At 34.1% G+C, this 19317-nt stretch overlaps 1 protein-coding gene and 1 long non-coding RNA gene across 3 annotated transcripts; one reads left to right on the forward strand and one right to left on the reverse strand.

The window, feature by feature from the left end:
• Positions 1 to 1600: 1600 nt before the first annotated feature.
• On the forward strand, positions 1601 to 14319 carry LOC125676113 (uncharacterized). Of its 2 annotated transcripts, none has more exons than XM_048914020.2 (8): positions 1601 to 1888; positions 5457 to 5698; positions 7653 to 7760; positions 8969 to 9038; positions 9116 to 9300; positions 9407 to 9448; positions 9850 to 9927; positions 10135 to 14319. In XM_048914020.2, the coding sequence occupies exons 2-8, from the start codon at positions 5503 to 5505 to the stop codon at positions 13566 to 13568; spliced, it is 4113 nt and encodes a 1370-aa protein (XP_048769977.2). In that variant the 5' UTR covers positions 1601 to 1888; positions 5457 to 5502; the 3' UTR covers positions 13569 to 14319. The 2 variants fall into 2 exon arrangements, with proteins under 2 accessions (XP_048769977.2, XP_056015959.1); XM_056159984.1 differs by lacking the exon at positions 1601 to 1888 and adding an exon at positions 4234 to 4300.
• Positions 9398 to 10607, reverse strand: LOC130053215 (uncharacterized). Its single transcript, XR_008801737.1, has 3 exons — positions 10508 to 10607; positions 10122 to 10177; positions 9398 to 9519 (listed from the first exon to the last, which is right to left on the reverse strand). It is a non-coding gene; the product is annotated as an uncharacterized LOC130053215 (long non-coding RNA).
• Positions 14320 to 19317: the final 4998 nt, after the last annotated feature.

Genomic DNA, 19317 nt, shown 5'->3' on the forward strand with positions numbered 1-19317 from the left:
AGCCTGGGGATTTTGACAGAAATGAAAATAAATGTAGAATATATAGATAGATAGATAAAGCACAGACAGTTTCACTTTATTTGGATACCCACTTCCGCCCCTACCGCCCCTACCCGGGGTTGAACTCCTAGCAGAAAGTAACCAGCGCGCTAGACCGCTCGACCATCTAGGCAAGTAAAAAAAACCTTGCTTTCGATGACGATGGAATTCTCGCCACGCTGTCACACGCTACACGGTCATTGAGAATGGAAATGGGATACAGTTAACGTACATTTAAGAGGACCACACAAGATACACGAACAAAATCCCCAGTCGTTAAAACACATGATGTGGACGTAACACATATTATTCCTCAACATTCTTAAGCGCATTGTTTATTATTGCAGCGCATTCATGAGGAAATGGCTGTCATAGCCTTTTAATGTTTTATTTATTTTCTGTGCATTATGAGTATAACATTCTGTAGTAAGGTATATATGCATTGTAAAACACCTTTGAGCGTACATAGTGTATGAAAAGGGTGCGTGCTATATGAATATTTTATTATTATTATCATTATTGAAAATGTAAATATTTATCAAAGAACAGAGCATACGGGTCTTTAAAGTTCTTAATGTCTATGTGTAAATACCGCATGTTTTGAAAAATATAGCAAAGAAATTGAATATGTATTCAAAACTCCGATCCTAAGGCTAAATTATTAAGTATCGACATGTTCACAAGATCTGTCATCAAACATATTCAACGGTTAAGTCGTACAGGAAATAGAAGGGGAAATACATATCCTATATTTTTCAAGCTGACAATGTTTATATAAATGTGCAAACCGTGATAGAAATAAAATGTTCGTCTTGAACCAGGAATTACGTACTTTCTAAATTTCTTTTATGTCAAAATGTAAAAATCAATTTGAGATCTAAAATTTAAAAAAAAAAAAAAAAAAATTAAAAAATAAAAAATAAAAAAAATAAAAATTTACAGTTCATAATTCTGAAATTCAGATTGATATTCGGTTTGATACATTTGACAGTGTTCATTTTAAAATATGGTCTATAAAATGCATCAGGTGCCCGATTTCGAAACAAGTTAGGGGGAAGGGGGGGGGGGGGGTAACGGACGGTTACTTCTCAGCCGCACGATCATGGCACCTGCGTTTAATATACTATTGGCAGTAAAACACCGCTATACATATACAGATTATGTGTGAAATAATGAGAAATGTATCGAGTATATATAAAGAATGCTCACAATTTGATGTGTTTTAAGTGTGTTGTATAAAGTTAATTGCACAAACTGGCAACCGTTTCCAAAACAATTTTACTGAAAATCTTGATTGACTATTGGATCTCTGAGAGAAGAGGGTATTTGAATATCACGAAAAGTTCTATTTCATCAAATCATTAAATTCATTAGTCAGTGATTGTCCTTTGTTGTATCATAACAAACACCCCCTGTTTTCTCTTTCACCGTCTATAAAAAATTTCATACATGTAATGTAAGCAAACCACATTTATTCAAACAAAGCTGAATTCAATTTTTTTTTTTTTTTTATATTTCCGTTATTCTCATTAAAAGGAAGGTAGTCAGAATAATTTCATTTGAAATTACTTCCTATTTCAGTTAGAAAGCGCGAACGAAATAAATAGTATTTATGGTGCAAGGGAGGCGACTCTAATAGCGAGCACTGAGTTTACAAATATTCAAATCGCGCCGTATTTGTCTCTCTTCTTGTATATAAATGTGTAGCAATTGATCGATACTCTGCTCGATCCTACTACTGTGGATGTTTAAACATTTAAAATTACGAAGTTATGCATGAGCAGTCAAGGGGAAATATATCCACGAAGAGAGGAAGTTATATCGCACTCATTCATTGCGTGAATATATGGTAAGTGTGATTTTTTAAATTTCTGTTTACTATACCTCGTCAAAGGAATATCATTTTTCTTTTCGATTGCTAATTGCAAATTTCATGTCGATGAGCGAAATAGTCAGGTGGTATAAGTGTAGGATTCAATCGACTGAATACTTGTACATTTATGTTCATATATCAACTCCTTGTTGTATTACCCGAGCGGATTCCACTTTCGCTTTAATAGATTTATGTACTTTATAAGTTACCAAATCTTTGGATACAGAATGTTTGGTGATATACGTATCAGAACTGAACAATTCATTTATATGCTCCGGTTAGCTTGATCAATACGGTTTGTTTAAGTTTTTGACAACAATCCAAATTAAGTTCAGGAAATTAAAGCTGGTATATATACGTCTTTGTTGATATATATATATATATATATATATATATATATATATATATATATATAGATAAGCATTACGCTTACATTTGAGGGTATTTTGTTACTCATTCCCTCTCCCAGGTGACTCAGTACACTAATTTTTGATATAATGGCTCGTTTAAGCACCTCGTATGAAGCATGCTTTCAACATCGAAAGAGTGATACAAGTTCTCAATTATTTTATATGAATTTTTGAGGATTTTTTTCGGAATGAGAAAAAGGGTGTTTTGTTCGCAGGAAAGAGATTCTAAAATCTCACATTGACGTTGATTTAATGCATGATAAACATGTAAATATCTGATAAAACCTGTGAAGAAAATTCACGTAAATGCTCTATTTTTTATTTTAAATAAAAGATTATCTACGAAAATTGCAACGGTTTTTTTCGGTTAATGTTTCGAAAATTCACTGTTAAATTTTTTTAAGAAACATGTCATTTAGGAAAAAAAAAGATAATGTAAACAAATACATGTATCTCTTAAAAAGAAATTGAAATGAAATAACCAAATTTCAGATATATATCGCTAGTTTTTAGATTTGAACTAAACCAAAGAAAAAAGTACCGATACCGTTCAAAAATTGTTGAAATTACTAGAATAATCATATTATTGCGAATTTTATGCTCTTTTCAAGAAGAAATAGTTTCCTTCATGAATTCATTTATTTTGTAAACTATTTTACATCAAGGGAATGTAGGTTTCCGATTGAAATGTTCTCTTTTTTATGATTCCAATATTGGGGGCCTGGTTCAAATTTTAAAAACTGCAATATTTCTGAATTATGGCTATTTCATTTTAACTTCTTTTTAAAATACATTTGTGCGATAAGTCTTTTCTAAATGACTTTAAAATATTTTAGCTGTACATTTAAAAGATATATTAACAAATGACGTTTTCCATTAGATATATTTTCATTGAAAAATTTACAATGTCTATCTAAGCCTTTTAGGCAAGTTTTATGAGAAATTCATGCCATACATCAATTCACAGCAAAACGAGCATTTTAAAATCTCTGATTTGTAAACAAAACATCTCTTTTTATTATTCCGGAAAAATCGCACAAAAATTAAAACCAAACACATATAAATCTTTCGATGGTGAAATCACACTTCATACAAGGTGCTTTAATTATTTTTTAATGTTGGACAAGATTTATATACGAGAGAGAGAGAGAGAGAGAGAGAGAGAGAGAGAGAAAGAGGTTGTCATGGTTGGAAAGTAAACATAAGGCTGTCATGATTGGAGGTAATTTAATAATAAGAGTTGTCATAGTTAGAAGCATTGAGATTATATACAAGATAAATCCTTAATGTCAAGAATTCAAATAATCAGGGTCTGTATGTTTTGTTGTAAAATGCTATCAGTGCTTATATTCAGAATATCTGTCCAAGTTTCCCATTTCGTTTTGAAATCTTCGAGTTTACAGTTTTTGTAGCCATATATTTCAATGTTGAAATGTGTGTTTTGATATCTATAAGTAATTCGTGAATAGATTGTTTTTCATTCAAACAGGCTTCCTATGAATATATGATTTAAAAATCAGAAAGATTAAGTATGATCCACTGGTTTTAGGATCGAGGTTAAGTCCAAAGATAAATGTTAATGGATTTCTTGGAATAACATTTCCCCTTGTCTGACAATACTCATAGAATATATTGATTAAGTCTGGAACAACGGGACACTCCCAAAGTATAAGACATATTGTCTCTTCATATGTATTACAAAAGCTGCATAATCTACTTTCTTTGAATCCTATTTTCAACAAAAAGGTATTAGTTGTTAGTATGTGATGGTTGATTCTAAACTGTACCCATTGTAGTTTGGTACTCTTACTATTGATGAAAGGTAACTGAAAAATATTTTTCCAATCTAATTCTGATAAGGTAAAATACTCTCTCCATTTTGGTTTGTAGAATGATGTGACATTTTCATCTAAGTTTATGGTATAGGACATAGCTCTACTACCGTTTTTGGATGAACAAAAGAGTTTGATATGAAAAGGTATAAAAGGCTTATAGTTCACTTCTTCCTTTAAATTCTCTGACAATTCATGCTAGCTGTTACTGCTTTCTGTAAACCTAGGTATGTCAGAAAGTTGGTTTTGACATTAAAATTTTTCTCTAGAAGCAATAACTTTTCAAAAAAAGATCCCTTTTCATCAAGCAGATCATTGATATATATTATATTCTTGTTGAACCATTCACTATAAAAATGGAACCTTTTCCCTATATTAAAATTCTTTTATTAAACCAATTTAGCTGGGATATAAAATCTTCCCATGTATGTAACTTCATGTTATTTTGAATATTTTGAAAGACAAGGAATGTGTCTATCCAGATGTGGAATTTTTTGTTGATGTTGTCTGATCCAGTTTTTTAAATCATATCAGTATTAAATGATTTACCCAATTGTTTTTTCCAATTTGCATTTCGACCATTCATTGATCTTTTAATCCAGGAAGATTTAAGGCCTTGTACAATGTATATAGTTATTGCTGTCAATCATATTCAATCCATCATGTGCATATTCTTGCGTGGTTTATTTGATTTTGATTTTGTCAATATTAGAGTTCCATAGAAATTTATAAGATACTAGTATACTATTTAGGTCTTTTATGAATTTGATTGATGGTGTTGGTAGTGAAATAAATAAATGATTCATTTGGGAGAAGGTAAGGGATTTTATTAGGGTAATCCTACCTATAGGAGTGATATGTCTTTTGTTCCACTGGTTGGTAATTTCTTTGATTTTAATTAACTTTTTATCATAGTTGAGTTTGAGGATTTTACTTAGGTCAACATCAAAATGGATACCTAGAAGCTTAAATTGAGTTGTCCAACGAAAGTTCATTTCTTGACATAAAATTTCATTTGAGTATTTTTGCCTACCTATCCATACTAATTGTGTTTTTGAAAAAATTAATGTTAAGTCCAGAGATTGCATTAAAATTGTTCAGTTCATCTATGGTGGCTTTTAGAGACTTTTCAGAGTCATCTAGAATTACTGCTGTGTCATCTGCATGTCTGCATATTGAGACATGAATTCAATATCAGGTGCTTTAATATTAAACAGTCATTTAACACAATTTTGGTTTAATGAGTTACCCTAAAAAAGAATGAAAATAAAATGACTTTATAGTCTTTCGTACTGTTTTCAGTTTTAACCGTCTTGCTTGACCAACAGTTGAAGGGTCTATAAAAAAAATGTTTCATGGATACAGATACCCTGTTTATCCGGTGACATCATGTCCTCCGGATGATGCGGCCTGGGAGTCGGCCTCTAGGCGGAGAAACTGCAGTCGTGACATCGTCAAAAACCGTTACATCTGCGTACCCAATCAAAGCAAGACTTCACTGCTGGAGTTCTGCTATGATGAAATCAGACCTATGGTTCAACCTGGTAAATATGTGCTTATCAGAATCAATGATAAAACTAAAATAATTTGACATTTTATTGCACATTTTGTTAGAAACAAAAATATCGATGCATGGGTTGATATGTATATTTCATGGGTTATTTTGGTTGTAATTAGTGCAAATATCGAATTACTAAAGTTTAAGGAAGTTGTGTAAAATTGCTGTGATGTTCAAACGTTGAGATATACCTCTACCAAATGTTTACCTACTTCACTCGACATAATTGATGAACAAAGGATAAAATTAAAATTCTACATGGTAAAATGTATTTATTTTACTTATATTCTATAACATAAATTCAGTGTCCATTTCCATTTCTGAAACATATTTGTAGCTAGTGTCATTAACCAACTATTTACACTTACATGTATTTTCATCAGACATTTTCACCAACTATTTACACTTATTTTCATCAAACATTTTCACCAACTATTTAAACTTATTTTCACCAAACATTTTCACCAACTATTTTACACTTATTTTCATCAAATATTTTATCATCACATGTATCTGAAACTTATACAACGACACCGCACTTAAAATATCAATGACATGCATCGGAAGTATTAAATCAGAGATTCAACAACTGAAAAGCTGTTCGGATTTTAGAATATCAGGAGTTCCTTGAAATAAACAAGGAACGAATTAAACCTGCTAATCAGCAGACAAATATCATCTTTGTATGAACAATAACTATCAATGATACGACTGGCCGGTGTCGGTATGCGCATGCGAACTCCTCTGCTCAATCACAGGCGTGGATCCAGATAGTTTCCAAACAGTGGGATGAGACTCTCATTACTACTAGTTATATGGAGGGCTCCAAAACGTACACAGAGCATTTAGCAAATACGGTACATTTCTGCGAAACGTGGCTCCTGAACTTGACCTCTTCAACATATCGCGCATTACCAAATTCGATAAACGATAACTCAAGATTAATCCAATGAATAGATGTAAGAAATCAAACTCGATGTTAACATTTGGTGGGGACCTAAGGGCTTAAGTCCCCTGAATCTACTGACTAAATAAAATGTGCATGCTTTTCTGGACAGTTCTATAAAAATAGATCATGTGGGGGTGGGGGGGGGTTGGGGTTGGATTCGCCATTGCTAGCTACGTGTTTTTAAAATAACTAACCCTGCATGGACCTGGTTGCTGTAGCTCAGCGATATATCGCTTGGGTTTGTGGGAGGGAGGTCGTGAGTTCGAGCCCCGCTCCTGCCATGTCGCATCAAACCTAAGACATAAACATAGGTAGTGATTGCTCCTTTGCCAAACGCACGGCATTTAAAAGTGAGTGTCACGGGTCTTTCCGATATGACCTTAAAAATAGATATCCTGTGTTGCGGCAGGTGTTAGCACGTTAAAGAACCCTCCTTGCTACGGCCCCGTGCGATAAGCACGTCTACATTAGTAAACAATTCTCAAAGCAACGTTAACTAATGAAATCCTTCACAACAAATAAAAATAAACAATTCCTGGGATACAATACAAATGGAAAAAATAAACCCAAATACAATACAATTGGAAAGTAGAGAATACAAATGAAATATTATACAATACAAATGAAAAAGATCAAATATTACAACGTTTGACATGCCATATCTCTCTCTCTCTCTCTCTCTCTCTCTCTCTCTCTCTCTCCATCTATCACAACCTGCAAAACCAAATCTCCTAGCGACTTGTGACCAGCACTCTCGACCATTTCGACAAATCTTTAAAACCTTGCTTTCGATGGCAATGGAATTCCTTTCACTTTGACACACACTATACGGTCATTGAAAATGGTAATGGGATACAGTGAATTTAAGAGGACCATGTAAGATTCATACTTCATTTGAGATATTTTATAAAGTATTGATTCAGTCTGTCTTCAGCTCTTATAAAATAAACGTCGGATATACAATTTTCTATTTTCACTATACTTTTACAAGGAAACTGTATAGAATTAGCCGGTACAGGAACTTTAAATCAGCAGAAATGTTCTACGTTTAGGGAGGGATGCCCGACAGACCCTTACTTCAGCGATCTGATATACAAAAGTAAGTCATGTATAAAGAACTAGATTCGCCTTAACATTGTCGTATCAGTAACTAAAATGCATGCCATTGTTGATTAATTTGTGTAAAACGCAATTTTATTGGTTAAATTGAATTGATCATTATGTTTATATCATATAAACTGATATGGTGCATATGACGTTCTTGGAATTTCCTCACAATGCGTTCCATTTTCTTGCTACGACAATAATCAATCTCTACCCAGAGTTATCGTTCCCGCTACGTTTCACTCTGTCAACGTCTAAAAATCATATCAAAACGTACTAAAACTAACTTAGCATATCAAACTGTAATGATCATATCTAAGCAAATCAAACACTTGTCTGAATTTTATAAACGCAGAAGCTGGTAAATATGAGACACCTGAGCAAATTGAAAGGTTTTATATAAATATTCATTCATTCATTCACCCAATAATACTAGAATAATCATGGAATTCGTTATTTTTGTGAACTTACTGTAAGATTTTAAGCTTAACACTAAAACTTGTAAAATCATACTTTATAATGCAATAGGTAGAAATAAGTTTTGCCAAGAATCTTGACATTCAGATGTTGACAGGTGTTGTAGCGCAGCGTAATACGCCCTCTGGTGAGAGATTTCCACGTCATATGACATTCAAATGTCCTTTATCATTATTCGTCAAATTACATCGCATGTGTTTTGAATACTTTCTACTGATAAGGTCCCGTTGCTATGGTAGCCAAAACACACGGAAACAGATATCGTTCAGTATTACCGTTGTATCGAAATTTTATGAACAGTTCCCTGTCTATTTTCTGTGAATTGTCAAAAAAGAGAAATTAATGAGAAAGAAATTGTGTAATTTTCAGGTTTTTTTTTAATTGATGCAGTGGTACATGGGACACTGGTAAATAAAATGCTTCCCTCATGTTTTACGGATTACACTCTACAAATATTGATTCGTATTCTACCTTCCTTTTTCTAAGTCATATTGGTGATTCAAGGTAGCGCTAAAATATCTTTTTGATCTTGTCGACAGTTATCATGGTAACTATCGTGTACAGCAACCGACGTGTTGTTTAATTTTGTTTCTAGCTGATACCACATTGCACATGTATCATGGAAGTTCTAAGAATGTCTGTGCGCATGTCTGTCCATAAAAGGTTACGGGGCGGGGTTACTGAGAATGGGAGCTAATGAAAATGTACATGTATATCTTACTACAGATCCTGCTTGTTTGCAAATCAACACCATCAACGGCTGTTATGTTGCTGACCCAAAGTGTCCAAACAAAACGTAATTAGAAATCTGACTTGTTGTTACCCTCCGTAATGTCTCATAAAATGACTATGTTTATTTTATTTGGAATCAAGGGATAGAGATAGTACGCTCACACCGGCTAACACAACTGCATATCCCATACCCAGCACAGATGGAAGTGGTAGCGTCTGGATAGCTGGTGCTTTCGTCGGAACTGTCGTGGTCATCTTAATCCTTTCAGTACTAATACTGCTATTTCTTCGAAGAAGACACGGGCACCGAAGACGCGGTGGTGGAAGTATGTTAATTTCATCATACATTTTATCAATGTAAATGGTGTCGATAATGCGCGTCTGACATTATTGAAATACGTTCTGTTACAATATAATATTGCACTTCTGTAGAGTCTACACGTTCAACAAACCTGCTGTTGGGATCAGAGGAAGGTAGGTATCAGTAACGTATAACACTGCGTGCGAATTGTAGAATAGCTTGTTTTTACATGTAGGAAGGTAATCTGACAAAAAGGGTCCATAATGAAAATCTCTTTAAATGAAAGCTGTGAACTTATTCTTTTATCATAGTATTTCATATGCATGCTATCATTAATTGGATCAGTTTGCAATAATCCATGCCTCCTCTTGTGCCATTTCACATTTTGTACTTTTAGAATTGATTAATCAATTGAAATTTTGGTGATAAATTGAAAAGAGCAAGACTCCACAACCCTTCAATAGCACACTTGAGTTTTAAAATCAACGAATGGTGGACTTTAGGCTTGGGAATATTTTATATAATTTTCTATCAAAAAAACTTACGCATGAATAGTTTGTTTTCATATTTGAAGAAGACGGGGTTGACGAAAATATTGAAATTCCAGAAACATCAATAGGACGAAAATCTAGCTCTTCTATGACACCGAAAGGTAATGCTGGTTTGTAAAAATATATATATAGGTTGGAAACATCGTTTGTCTTACTTTCCTATCATGAATCTTGCACATGATTGTATCACAATTCTCCAATTCTTAAATTGGAATTTTCACGTATCCGTTCATCTCACAGTTTAAATAAAAACAATAAAATTTGTGAACTGAACGACTTTAAAGAAGACACAAACCTTTATATTTCAGTATGTGATCTTGGTGTACGTCCTGTTACGATAGAGTCCCCATTCTACAAAGAAACAAGAGCATTTATGGCTGTAAAAGACGCCATAGCAAAGAATAATTGTGTTCTTATAATTGGTGAACCCGGATGTGGAAAAACGGCAATGATGAATGAAGTAGCTAACAGTCTGATTGCAGATGATTATGACATACAGGAAGTTTTCACTTTCCAAGATATCAAATCGTATCCAGACAAGAGGAACCTTTACATTTTTGATAATGCCTTTGGAATATTTGGATGTGATATTTCATTCATAGACATCTTAGATAATTTTCGAGATATCAAGACACTGCTGAGAAGTAAATACAATAAACTTATCATAACATGTAGGCTTACCGTGTATAGAAAAATGCAACAATTCAATTTTCCGTCCGTGATGAAAGTTGTGAATCTTTCTGATCCTTCAATTTCCCTGTGTTGTCAAGAGAGGAATAATCTGCTTCAGCAGTTTTGCAGTTATCACCAGCTGTTGCTGCCAGATGTTAAACTATTAGCGGGTTGCATAAACCAGTCTTTTCCACTATTGTGCACACTTCTATTTGAGGTTGATGAATTAAGAGCACATGCGGCTGATATTTTTGAAAATCCCATTGCATCACTTCTTGAATTCTTTGATTCTTTAAGGCAAGACAGACCACTTACCTATATTTGTCTTGTATATTGTGCACTACAATGCCCCGTGCATTACCCTTTAAATAATCCCAAAAATTGTTCTGAGAAAGAAAACTCCGTGATTAGGTCATGCGAAAAATACTACAAGGGTGTCTCCATGGAAATGGTTCAACAGGAATTTGATCAAATAGTAAAAACAACAGCATGGCTACAAAAAAAGAGAAACACCAGTACTTACATTTTTAAGCACACCTATGTGTATGAAATACTTGCATATCATTTTGGGAAGAGTCACCCAGATGATTTCTTGGCATCCATGGCTTGTAATTACATCGCAGAAAAATGTTTGGTGAGAAGTGAGACAGAAAAAAATGTTTATGGGGAACAGCTGTGTTTACTTACGGACAACGAAAGATTGAAAGACAGACTTTTTGCTGATATAGATGATGGTGAATATGTTGATGTATTCACAAACGAATGTTGGAAAAATGATGGATTTCGTGAAACCTTTGTGAGATCTGTGCGAGAAATGACATCAGAGGATCGTGTAAAAACGTTTTTCAATTCCACTTTGGTAAAACGGAGACCTTATTTGATTAAAAAATCTAATAAAAACCCAAAGAACTATATTTCTTTGAAGAGCAATGATGCCGGATGGTTTCGTGAGAAACTTCTAGAAGATCGGACGGAGACAGTGGAGGGTGATTACATTTACCATGAGGGAAAGGTCAAAGCCATAAGTTGGGTGATAGGATATGGACTGCATGACGTTCTTACGGAGCTAGTCAATAAAGAAGAAGACAATAAACATTGGATAAGTCATGCAGATTTAACAAGAAATGCTGAGCAGCTCAGACTGCTGATGTTGGCAATCCTCAGTGAAAATCAGGAAACTTTGATGATTGTTTTGGGAAATGTGAATTCTTGTAACATCAATACTTCATGCTTCTCCTTGGCCAAAATTGACGGGGATCAATGTGAGAAGATATACTTAAATAAGTATAAGAGATTTACTCCATTAACAATTTCTTGCTATAAAGGATTTTCCAGTGCAATTAAAACACTTGTGGAAAAGGGAGCCGATGTCAATTTAAGAGATCAGAATGGAAGCTGTCCCTTAGTATTAGCTTGCCGATTTGGTGCATATTCTGATGTCGAATACCTGGTGAATCGCCAGGCTTCTGTTTTGTGTAGGTCGGAAAATGGCGATTCACCTCTTATTGCCGCTATCATCGGCAATGATTTGGAAATTGTTCAGTTTCTTCTCAGCAAGAAAGCAGATGTCAGTGAGAGCAACAAGAAGATGAGAACTCCGCTCTATTACGCGGCTAGAGGGGGGTCTCTGGACATAGTCAAACTCTTAGTAGAAGCAAATGCAGCGGTAAACGAAACTGACGAGTTTCAAAAGTTTCCGTTATACTGGGTCGCTCAACTTGGCTATTTTGAAATAGCATGTTATCTTATAGACCATGGCGCTGAGATTGATCAGTGTGACACGAAGGGGAAAACTCCACTTTATTGTGCAGCAAAGCGAGGATACCTCAAAATTGTTAAAGTTCTTGTCAAAAATGGAGCTTCCATAAATTGGACAACTACAAAGAACAGAACGGCGCTTTACAGAACTGCGAAGAGAGGACATTTTGAACTGTGTAAGTTTCTGTTGGACAAAAAAGCGAATGTCCATAAAACGGACTGTCAAGGCTACACTGCTTTATATTGGGCTTCTAAAAAGGGTCATTTTAGTATTGTAAAGTTGTTACTGAATCATAATGCTTCTCCGAATAATCAGTCTGATGGAGGAAAAACAGCATTGTACTGGGCAGCACAGAGAGGCCATTTAGATATTGCAAAATCTCTCGTCGAGAAGGGAGCTGATGTTAATATAGAAGATGCGAGCAGTAAGTCTCCTTTGTACTGTGCTTCGAAGCGTGGACATAAGGAATTGGTAGAATTTCTTCTTGAACATGGTGCAGATGTCAACACGAGAAACATCAAGAACAAATCAGCACTGTTTCGCGCGTCTAAGAGAAATCATTTGCATGTTGTTGAAGTTCTCATAGAAAAAGGAGCGGATGTGAACCTTTCCAACAATGATGGTGAGTCTCCACTTTATTGGGCAGCCAAAAGAAATCATTTGGAAGTTGTCGGTAAACTTTTGAGTGCCAACGCTAACGTAAACAGTTGCTCAAATCTACAGCAGACACCTTTGTATTGGGCCTCTCAGCGAAGCAACTTGGCCGTTGCTAAAGCTCTCGTTAAAAGCGGCGCAGACGTAAATAAGGCAGGGAAAAACAATAAATCACCACTTTATTGTGCAGCAAAACGGGGTTGTTTACCTATTGTAGAACTTCTCGTGGAGCAAGGAGCTGATGTTAATACCAGAAACGTAAAACAACAGTCAGCACTGCTTCGGGCCTCGAAAAGAAACCATAAAAACGTTGTGACATACCTTGTGAATAAAAACGCTGACGTCAATCTTGGAGATAACCATAAAGAAACGCCACTGAAATGGGCGGCAGAAAATGGACATTATGACGTAGTCGTGATTTTGTGTGAAAAAGGAAGTGACGTCAATGCATTTAATTCTGAACATAAAACACCGCTCTACTGCGCTGCAAAACATGGCCGCGAAAATATCGTTCAATATTTATTAGGAAAGGGGGCTAATAGTGATCTTCATGACAGACATGGTCACTCGCCATTATCCATGGCAAGGGATGCTGGATACGATAATATTGTTCAAATCATTAACTCTGCAAAATATGCATCAACACCGACCTATTAGATTTTTTTACGTTACCGAACTAGATCAATCGTAAGAAATAATGGATTTAAATTCCGCTATAAGTGTTCTTCGTTTTGAGTATTAATAATCTTTATCTTTCAATATGTATTTGAGTAATAGGTGTCTTTTCTGCTTAAGTACGGCTTGAATTGGTAAATGGTCATGGCATTTGAAAAACAACATTATTAAAAGCAACTTAATACATTTTGTCAACACTGTACACATATAGGAGTTATGATATTGGTCACTGTTCGTTATCTTCACAATTTCATAGTAATAAAAATGTTTTCGTCAATTATTCAATGTTTTCTGGAATCGGGATTTTAACATCTTTCATTTATTAATACCCTTCTCTTCATTACTCGTTTGTTTGATTTTATCTTAAGATTATTTTTCAGTAAGTGCATGTAACATGAAACTTGTTTGACAATATTACACACATTTTGTCAACAATGTATGCATAGTAACAAAACTGTTTGAGTCAAATATTCAATGTTTTCTTGAATTGAGATTTTCAGCATCTCCTTTATTCCTTGATACAATGTACCCCTTTCTTTATTACTTGTTTGTTTTTGTAATGTTTGATTGTTTTGTTTTTATTTAAATATGTACATGTAACTTGAAATTATCTTTGTGATATTGCTATACAACAGTTATTTAAAAACCTTCATAAATTCAAACAAACCTTATGACCTTTACCCTTACCAAATACTTTACTTCCCTCTTTCGTAAATAAAGACACCATAACAAGTTGCACACTTTATTTGTCTTATTGTATACAGATAAATGTATGTGCTTACCCCCAACCCCCTTCTGGCGATTTTTGGTTTTGACAATTAAGCAATGTGCATAATTGTTGTAGATTCAATATTACAACTACTTTACAGTGGAAATGCCATATGTACATTGACACCAAAAATAGGTATAGACCAAAAACACGCCCTACAGAATTGAAAAATTCATAAAATTAGAAATTTAAGCAAATTCAAGCATTCCGGTTGACGGCAATGATTCAATTTACATAAAAGTCCAATTCCCCTTAAAATGCAGTAACTGCGTGTGTGACTTAAGGTCATGTGTAAGAATTATTCAGAAAAATGAAGCTTTATATCCTATTGTTTTGGGTGTAGTTCATTTATTAATATTACAAACCTAAAGACACTTTTCAAGTACCACAACATAATTATATACGCCTCCTCTACTTTCACTTCGCATGTTTACTTAAGATGTCAAGGGTCATATACTATACTATATATATATATATACTATATATTTTTATTTCCAATCAAGGGCCCTCAAGGGACAGCATGAAAATACATACAAATAATGTACATATACATATACAAGTAAAGAAAGAAGTGATTACATAACACATAGTTATATACAAATAGTGTCATATATTGTTCAAAATAAATTTTCCAGTTATATTTAGAATGGATGGCTCTTCAGAACATAGTATGTAAATGAATTTTTGTTCATCATTGAGTTTGGTAAAAAAAAATTACTGTTTTTTCTATAGCACCACAAAAAGATTTTCATTCATCATATGACGTCATTTGACCAGATTATACAAGACGCAAATAGATGATCATAAATCGACACGGCGCACAGCCAGTTGTACATAAACCAATAAAAACATGACATGATAGAAATGTATAAGTTTCACAGAATCCAGTATTCACTGTCCAAATTGCATCATCCGCTTGCAAATAAGTTAAAAAATGGCCCGCAAGATGAAAACCTACTCCTACACTTTGTTTATTTGTGTTTTTTCTCGAGTTCAGTGTATTGTTCAAGAGCATTTCAAGATTTGGACAGTGATTTCTAGATAAAGCCTTGTTCAAAGCTTTCAAATAATCTCATGGCATCACAATACATTTATTTTCCTCTTACCGCCGTCCAGTTTTATCTTCGATATGCATGTAAACACGCTATATCTAATTAATATTCAAACGCAGCACTGATGTAGAATATTGATCCAAAATTAGATACTGGAAAGGGAAGTAACACGGCGGGAAAATTACAATTTATTATGTAAATGTATTCATGATACATGTACGCAGGCCAACCAATGTATTTTAACCAAGAAACATTTACTTTAGTTTTAAAGAGACACTACAGCTCATTTTGCGCAAAAATCATGAAATGACAATTTTCCCAGCGCTTTCTCAATTTTTGTTGCATTGTTGAAAGTATGAACTTTGCGAAATTAACACTTATCTAAAGTTAAATATTATCGTTTTAACGTAAAAATTAATACTTTTTGATGGCCTATACACAAAATATCGAGTCTCCTCCTTTCAATCTTCAGACGCATGCGCATAGACAGTAAACAGTGCAGCATGTCGTCCAGAGAGAGAAAGTGTAGTTGATAGATTTAGAATTTTGACAGATTCTGTGAGAAAAGAGGTAAAATTAGAATGAGATAAAACTCATACGTGAAATAAAATTTACCTTGGTATCAGTTTGACCGTTGGAAAACAAAGAGCTCGGAGAAACACATGTAACTCGGTGGCGGATCTAGGATTTCCGAAGAGGGGTGTGAAAGTCAAAGATTAGCCAATGTAATCGGCCATTCTGGTGCAAAATTTGGATTTCCATTCACAATCTGTGGGGTAAAAAGGGAGGGGGATCCTGGCCCCCTAAATCTGCCATTGAGACTAGCTGCGAAGACACCACGTTTAAAAGTAAGTGCTATTTTTATCTGAACACGACACGTGTTAGTTGTAAAAACATCGGTCAGTGGGAACATGGAAGGTTTCTATTGAAATAATGATTTATAATTACTTATTATAAGGAGCAGGGAATAATCTTATACTTGAAAGGTGAGTGTGGACCCCCTTGAAGGGGAATTTAAATAATTTCCTTCAGAACACCTTTACTGTCATTCAAAACCACGTGATGTAAATAAGCATTCAAAAGTCCGAGTCAGCATGAAGAAACCTTTGAATTCCGAACGATCTTCAAAGCGCAGTTGAGAGTAAATTGATGCATCCCAATTGTTAAAAATTGTCAGTATCGATATGAAATTTATCATTTTATCAATACATGGTTTTAAAAACACTTTATTAAAATGTGGAAAATGAGCTGTAGTGTCTCTTTAATCTAACTCTCTCTATATATATTGTTTATTCGCCAATCAAGGTTCCTTTTGGGGGGGGGGGGGGGGGGGGGGGGGGGGGCATGTACAGCCATGAAAAAAAAACCCAACAACAATCATTCAGAATTACTAATACTATCAGAGTTCACACTTCTGCACTACACATATCTATAATTATATATGAAATACTAATTGCAGACAAGATTTAAATTAACAACATGATATATACAATAAAATAACCTATGCAACTGCTTCACACGTCGGTTCCTGAGACAGCGGATAAGTGTTGTGTGAATACATATAAAATTGTAATCAATTAAATCAATATAATTATAGTTTAGTAAGTACAGTATACAAGTATAAAACACATGTGCATGCAGGATCCAGTTGTGCTGAATGTTTTATGGTAATGCAGAGAGGTTAGAATAGAATGATTATATATTAAATGAAAACAATTGTATGAAGTGTTCAGATCTATGAATGTTGACTTGATTACAGGGGCACCAAGGGACAGTGCCTCTTAACAGTCTGGTAATAAATTTATTGTACCGGACTGTTGGTCTTGTACTCCCAGTAACCAAGACAGTTATATTAAACAACTAATTTCAGAAACATTTTAAACTCTAGTTTGTATTCAAACATTGTACGTTTGTAACGCCATAACAATAACGGAGCGGATCAAAGATCTGTTTACAATTAGATTGTTTAGATTCCAAACTTAAACCTCATGAATGCATGACAGTCTGATTACCCCCCCCCCCTTTTTTCCCCTATCGTCGTCAGGGACCATTAGAAGGGGGCTGGTTTTAATCAGACTACAAACATAAATATACATGCACTATCTACCTTCGATCTAGGCCTAAAACGAAATAATTCCTTCAATGTGAATGTGTTAAACAAACAAGTGTGTAATATATGTACATGTATTACATATATTAAAAAAATATTTCTTCGCTTTGGTATGAATACAATAACACACCAGTATCTATATATATTTTTGAAAATTTAATCTGATGCAAAGAAGTATGCATTTAATTTCACAGAGATTGGTGCGGTGTTGAATTCTCTGCATTACCTCGAACACATCATACGTGATAGCCATTAGTACAGCAAGTTCTTATATTTCTGAGCTTAATAACAGATCGAACTCAGTGCGTAATTTGTAACTGACGATTCGCGGTGCAAATCATGCGCCGATCCAGGAATATTGTCTCGGGTGTCAATCCTTGCATTTTGGGGGGTGGGGTGGGGTGGGGGGTCTAAACAAGGTTACAAACATGCAGTATCTACTAAACAGATGTAGAATATATACAAAAATATGATACACTACATGTATATTTTCATGAAACACTGTTGAAGGGTGGTTGTCTATATCTGGACCCATGCTGCTCTTGCAATGAAACACATTTTAGGGAAGGGGATAACTTAATTTGAGAGTTTTAAAAACGATTAAAATGTCATGGAGTAATTACTTTTCAAGTTGAGTGGGTTGGGTAGGAGTCTGGACCAATGCAGCATCTGCTCTTGCAATGAAACATACATAATGAGGGGGGGGGGGGGTATATATATCTTGTTCTACAATGAATATTTGTATTATATCATTATGTATATTTAAAAAAAAAAATCCGTGGGAATACTTAACGACTCGAGTTTGATTTGTTTTAGAAATAGTTTAAGGTGACATCGTGAAAATCAAAATAGCTTTCAACAAAATATGTATCTAGAATACAGCCATCGTACAAGCTACCGGGAGACTAGAAGTGACACATACTCCTCCACTACTTGGGGAGGGGGTATATTTTTCCATTTTTAAAAAATATTCTTAATTCATCATTGAAAATAAAGATGGCTGCAGTATGTAAAATATCTAGTTCACCAAATGAGTGTCAATTTTTTTTTTTACTTCATATGACACCTCCCACCCCACCCCTTCACTCTCAAATACTTTTTATCACTTGACCATTAAAATGTAGAAAGATTAAAATTTGAAGTACTCAGTCAATGCAAAGTAATTCAAAGTGAATTTTAATTAAGTTTCAATTAAACTATTTCTCATTTTGTTTTGTGTTTAATTGAAAACATTTATAGAACAGAAGATTAGATGCTTTTACAGCAGTCATTTTCTTCATATTAAAACTTGACAGTTTACTAAAGCCATTCATTTTTTTTTTTTTTTTTTTGGTTGGATACAATATTCCCATAATTTTTCAAACAATGAAAAAGCGTGTAACATGTACATCAAATGATAAAGTATTTACTGGAGTAAACTTTCCATATTAAAATCCATACAACTATTAAGTTTGAACAATGTTAAAGAACCTTGTAACTTAGGAACATTTTATTTGTAAAACCCTTTAGCTAAGAACAGTATATATAATATGTGGCATTTTTAAAATCCTTAGTGTTCCATCATGCTCCCGTTTACTATCATTATACTATTGTATTTACCATCATTCTCCCGTTTACTATCATTATACTATTGTATTTACCATCATTCCCCCGTTTACTATCATTATACTATTGTATTTACCATCATTCTCCCGTTTACTATCATTATACTATTTTTGTATTTACATCTGCTAGATATCTTTGTAACAAATAGTCGTTTATTTTCAGCTTTGTTGTAATTATTGCACATGTTATTTATTT

The sequence above is a fragment of the Ostrea edulis genome, chromosome 3 (genome assembly GCF_947568905.1).
Source record: "Ostrea edulis chromosome 3, xbOstEdul1.1, whole genome shotgun sequence".
Classification (NCBI taxonomy): Eukaryota; Metazoa; Mollusca; class Bivalvia; order Ostreida; family Ostreidae; genus Ostrea; species Ostrea edulis.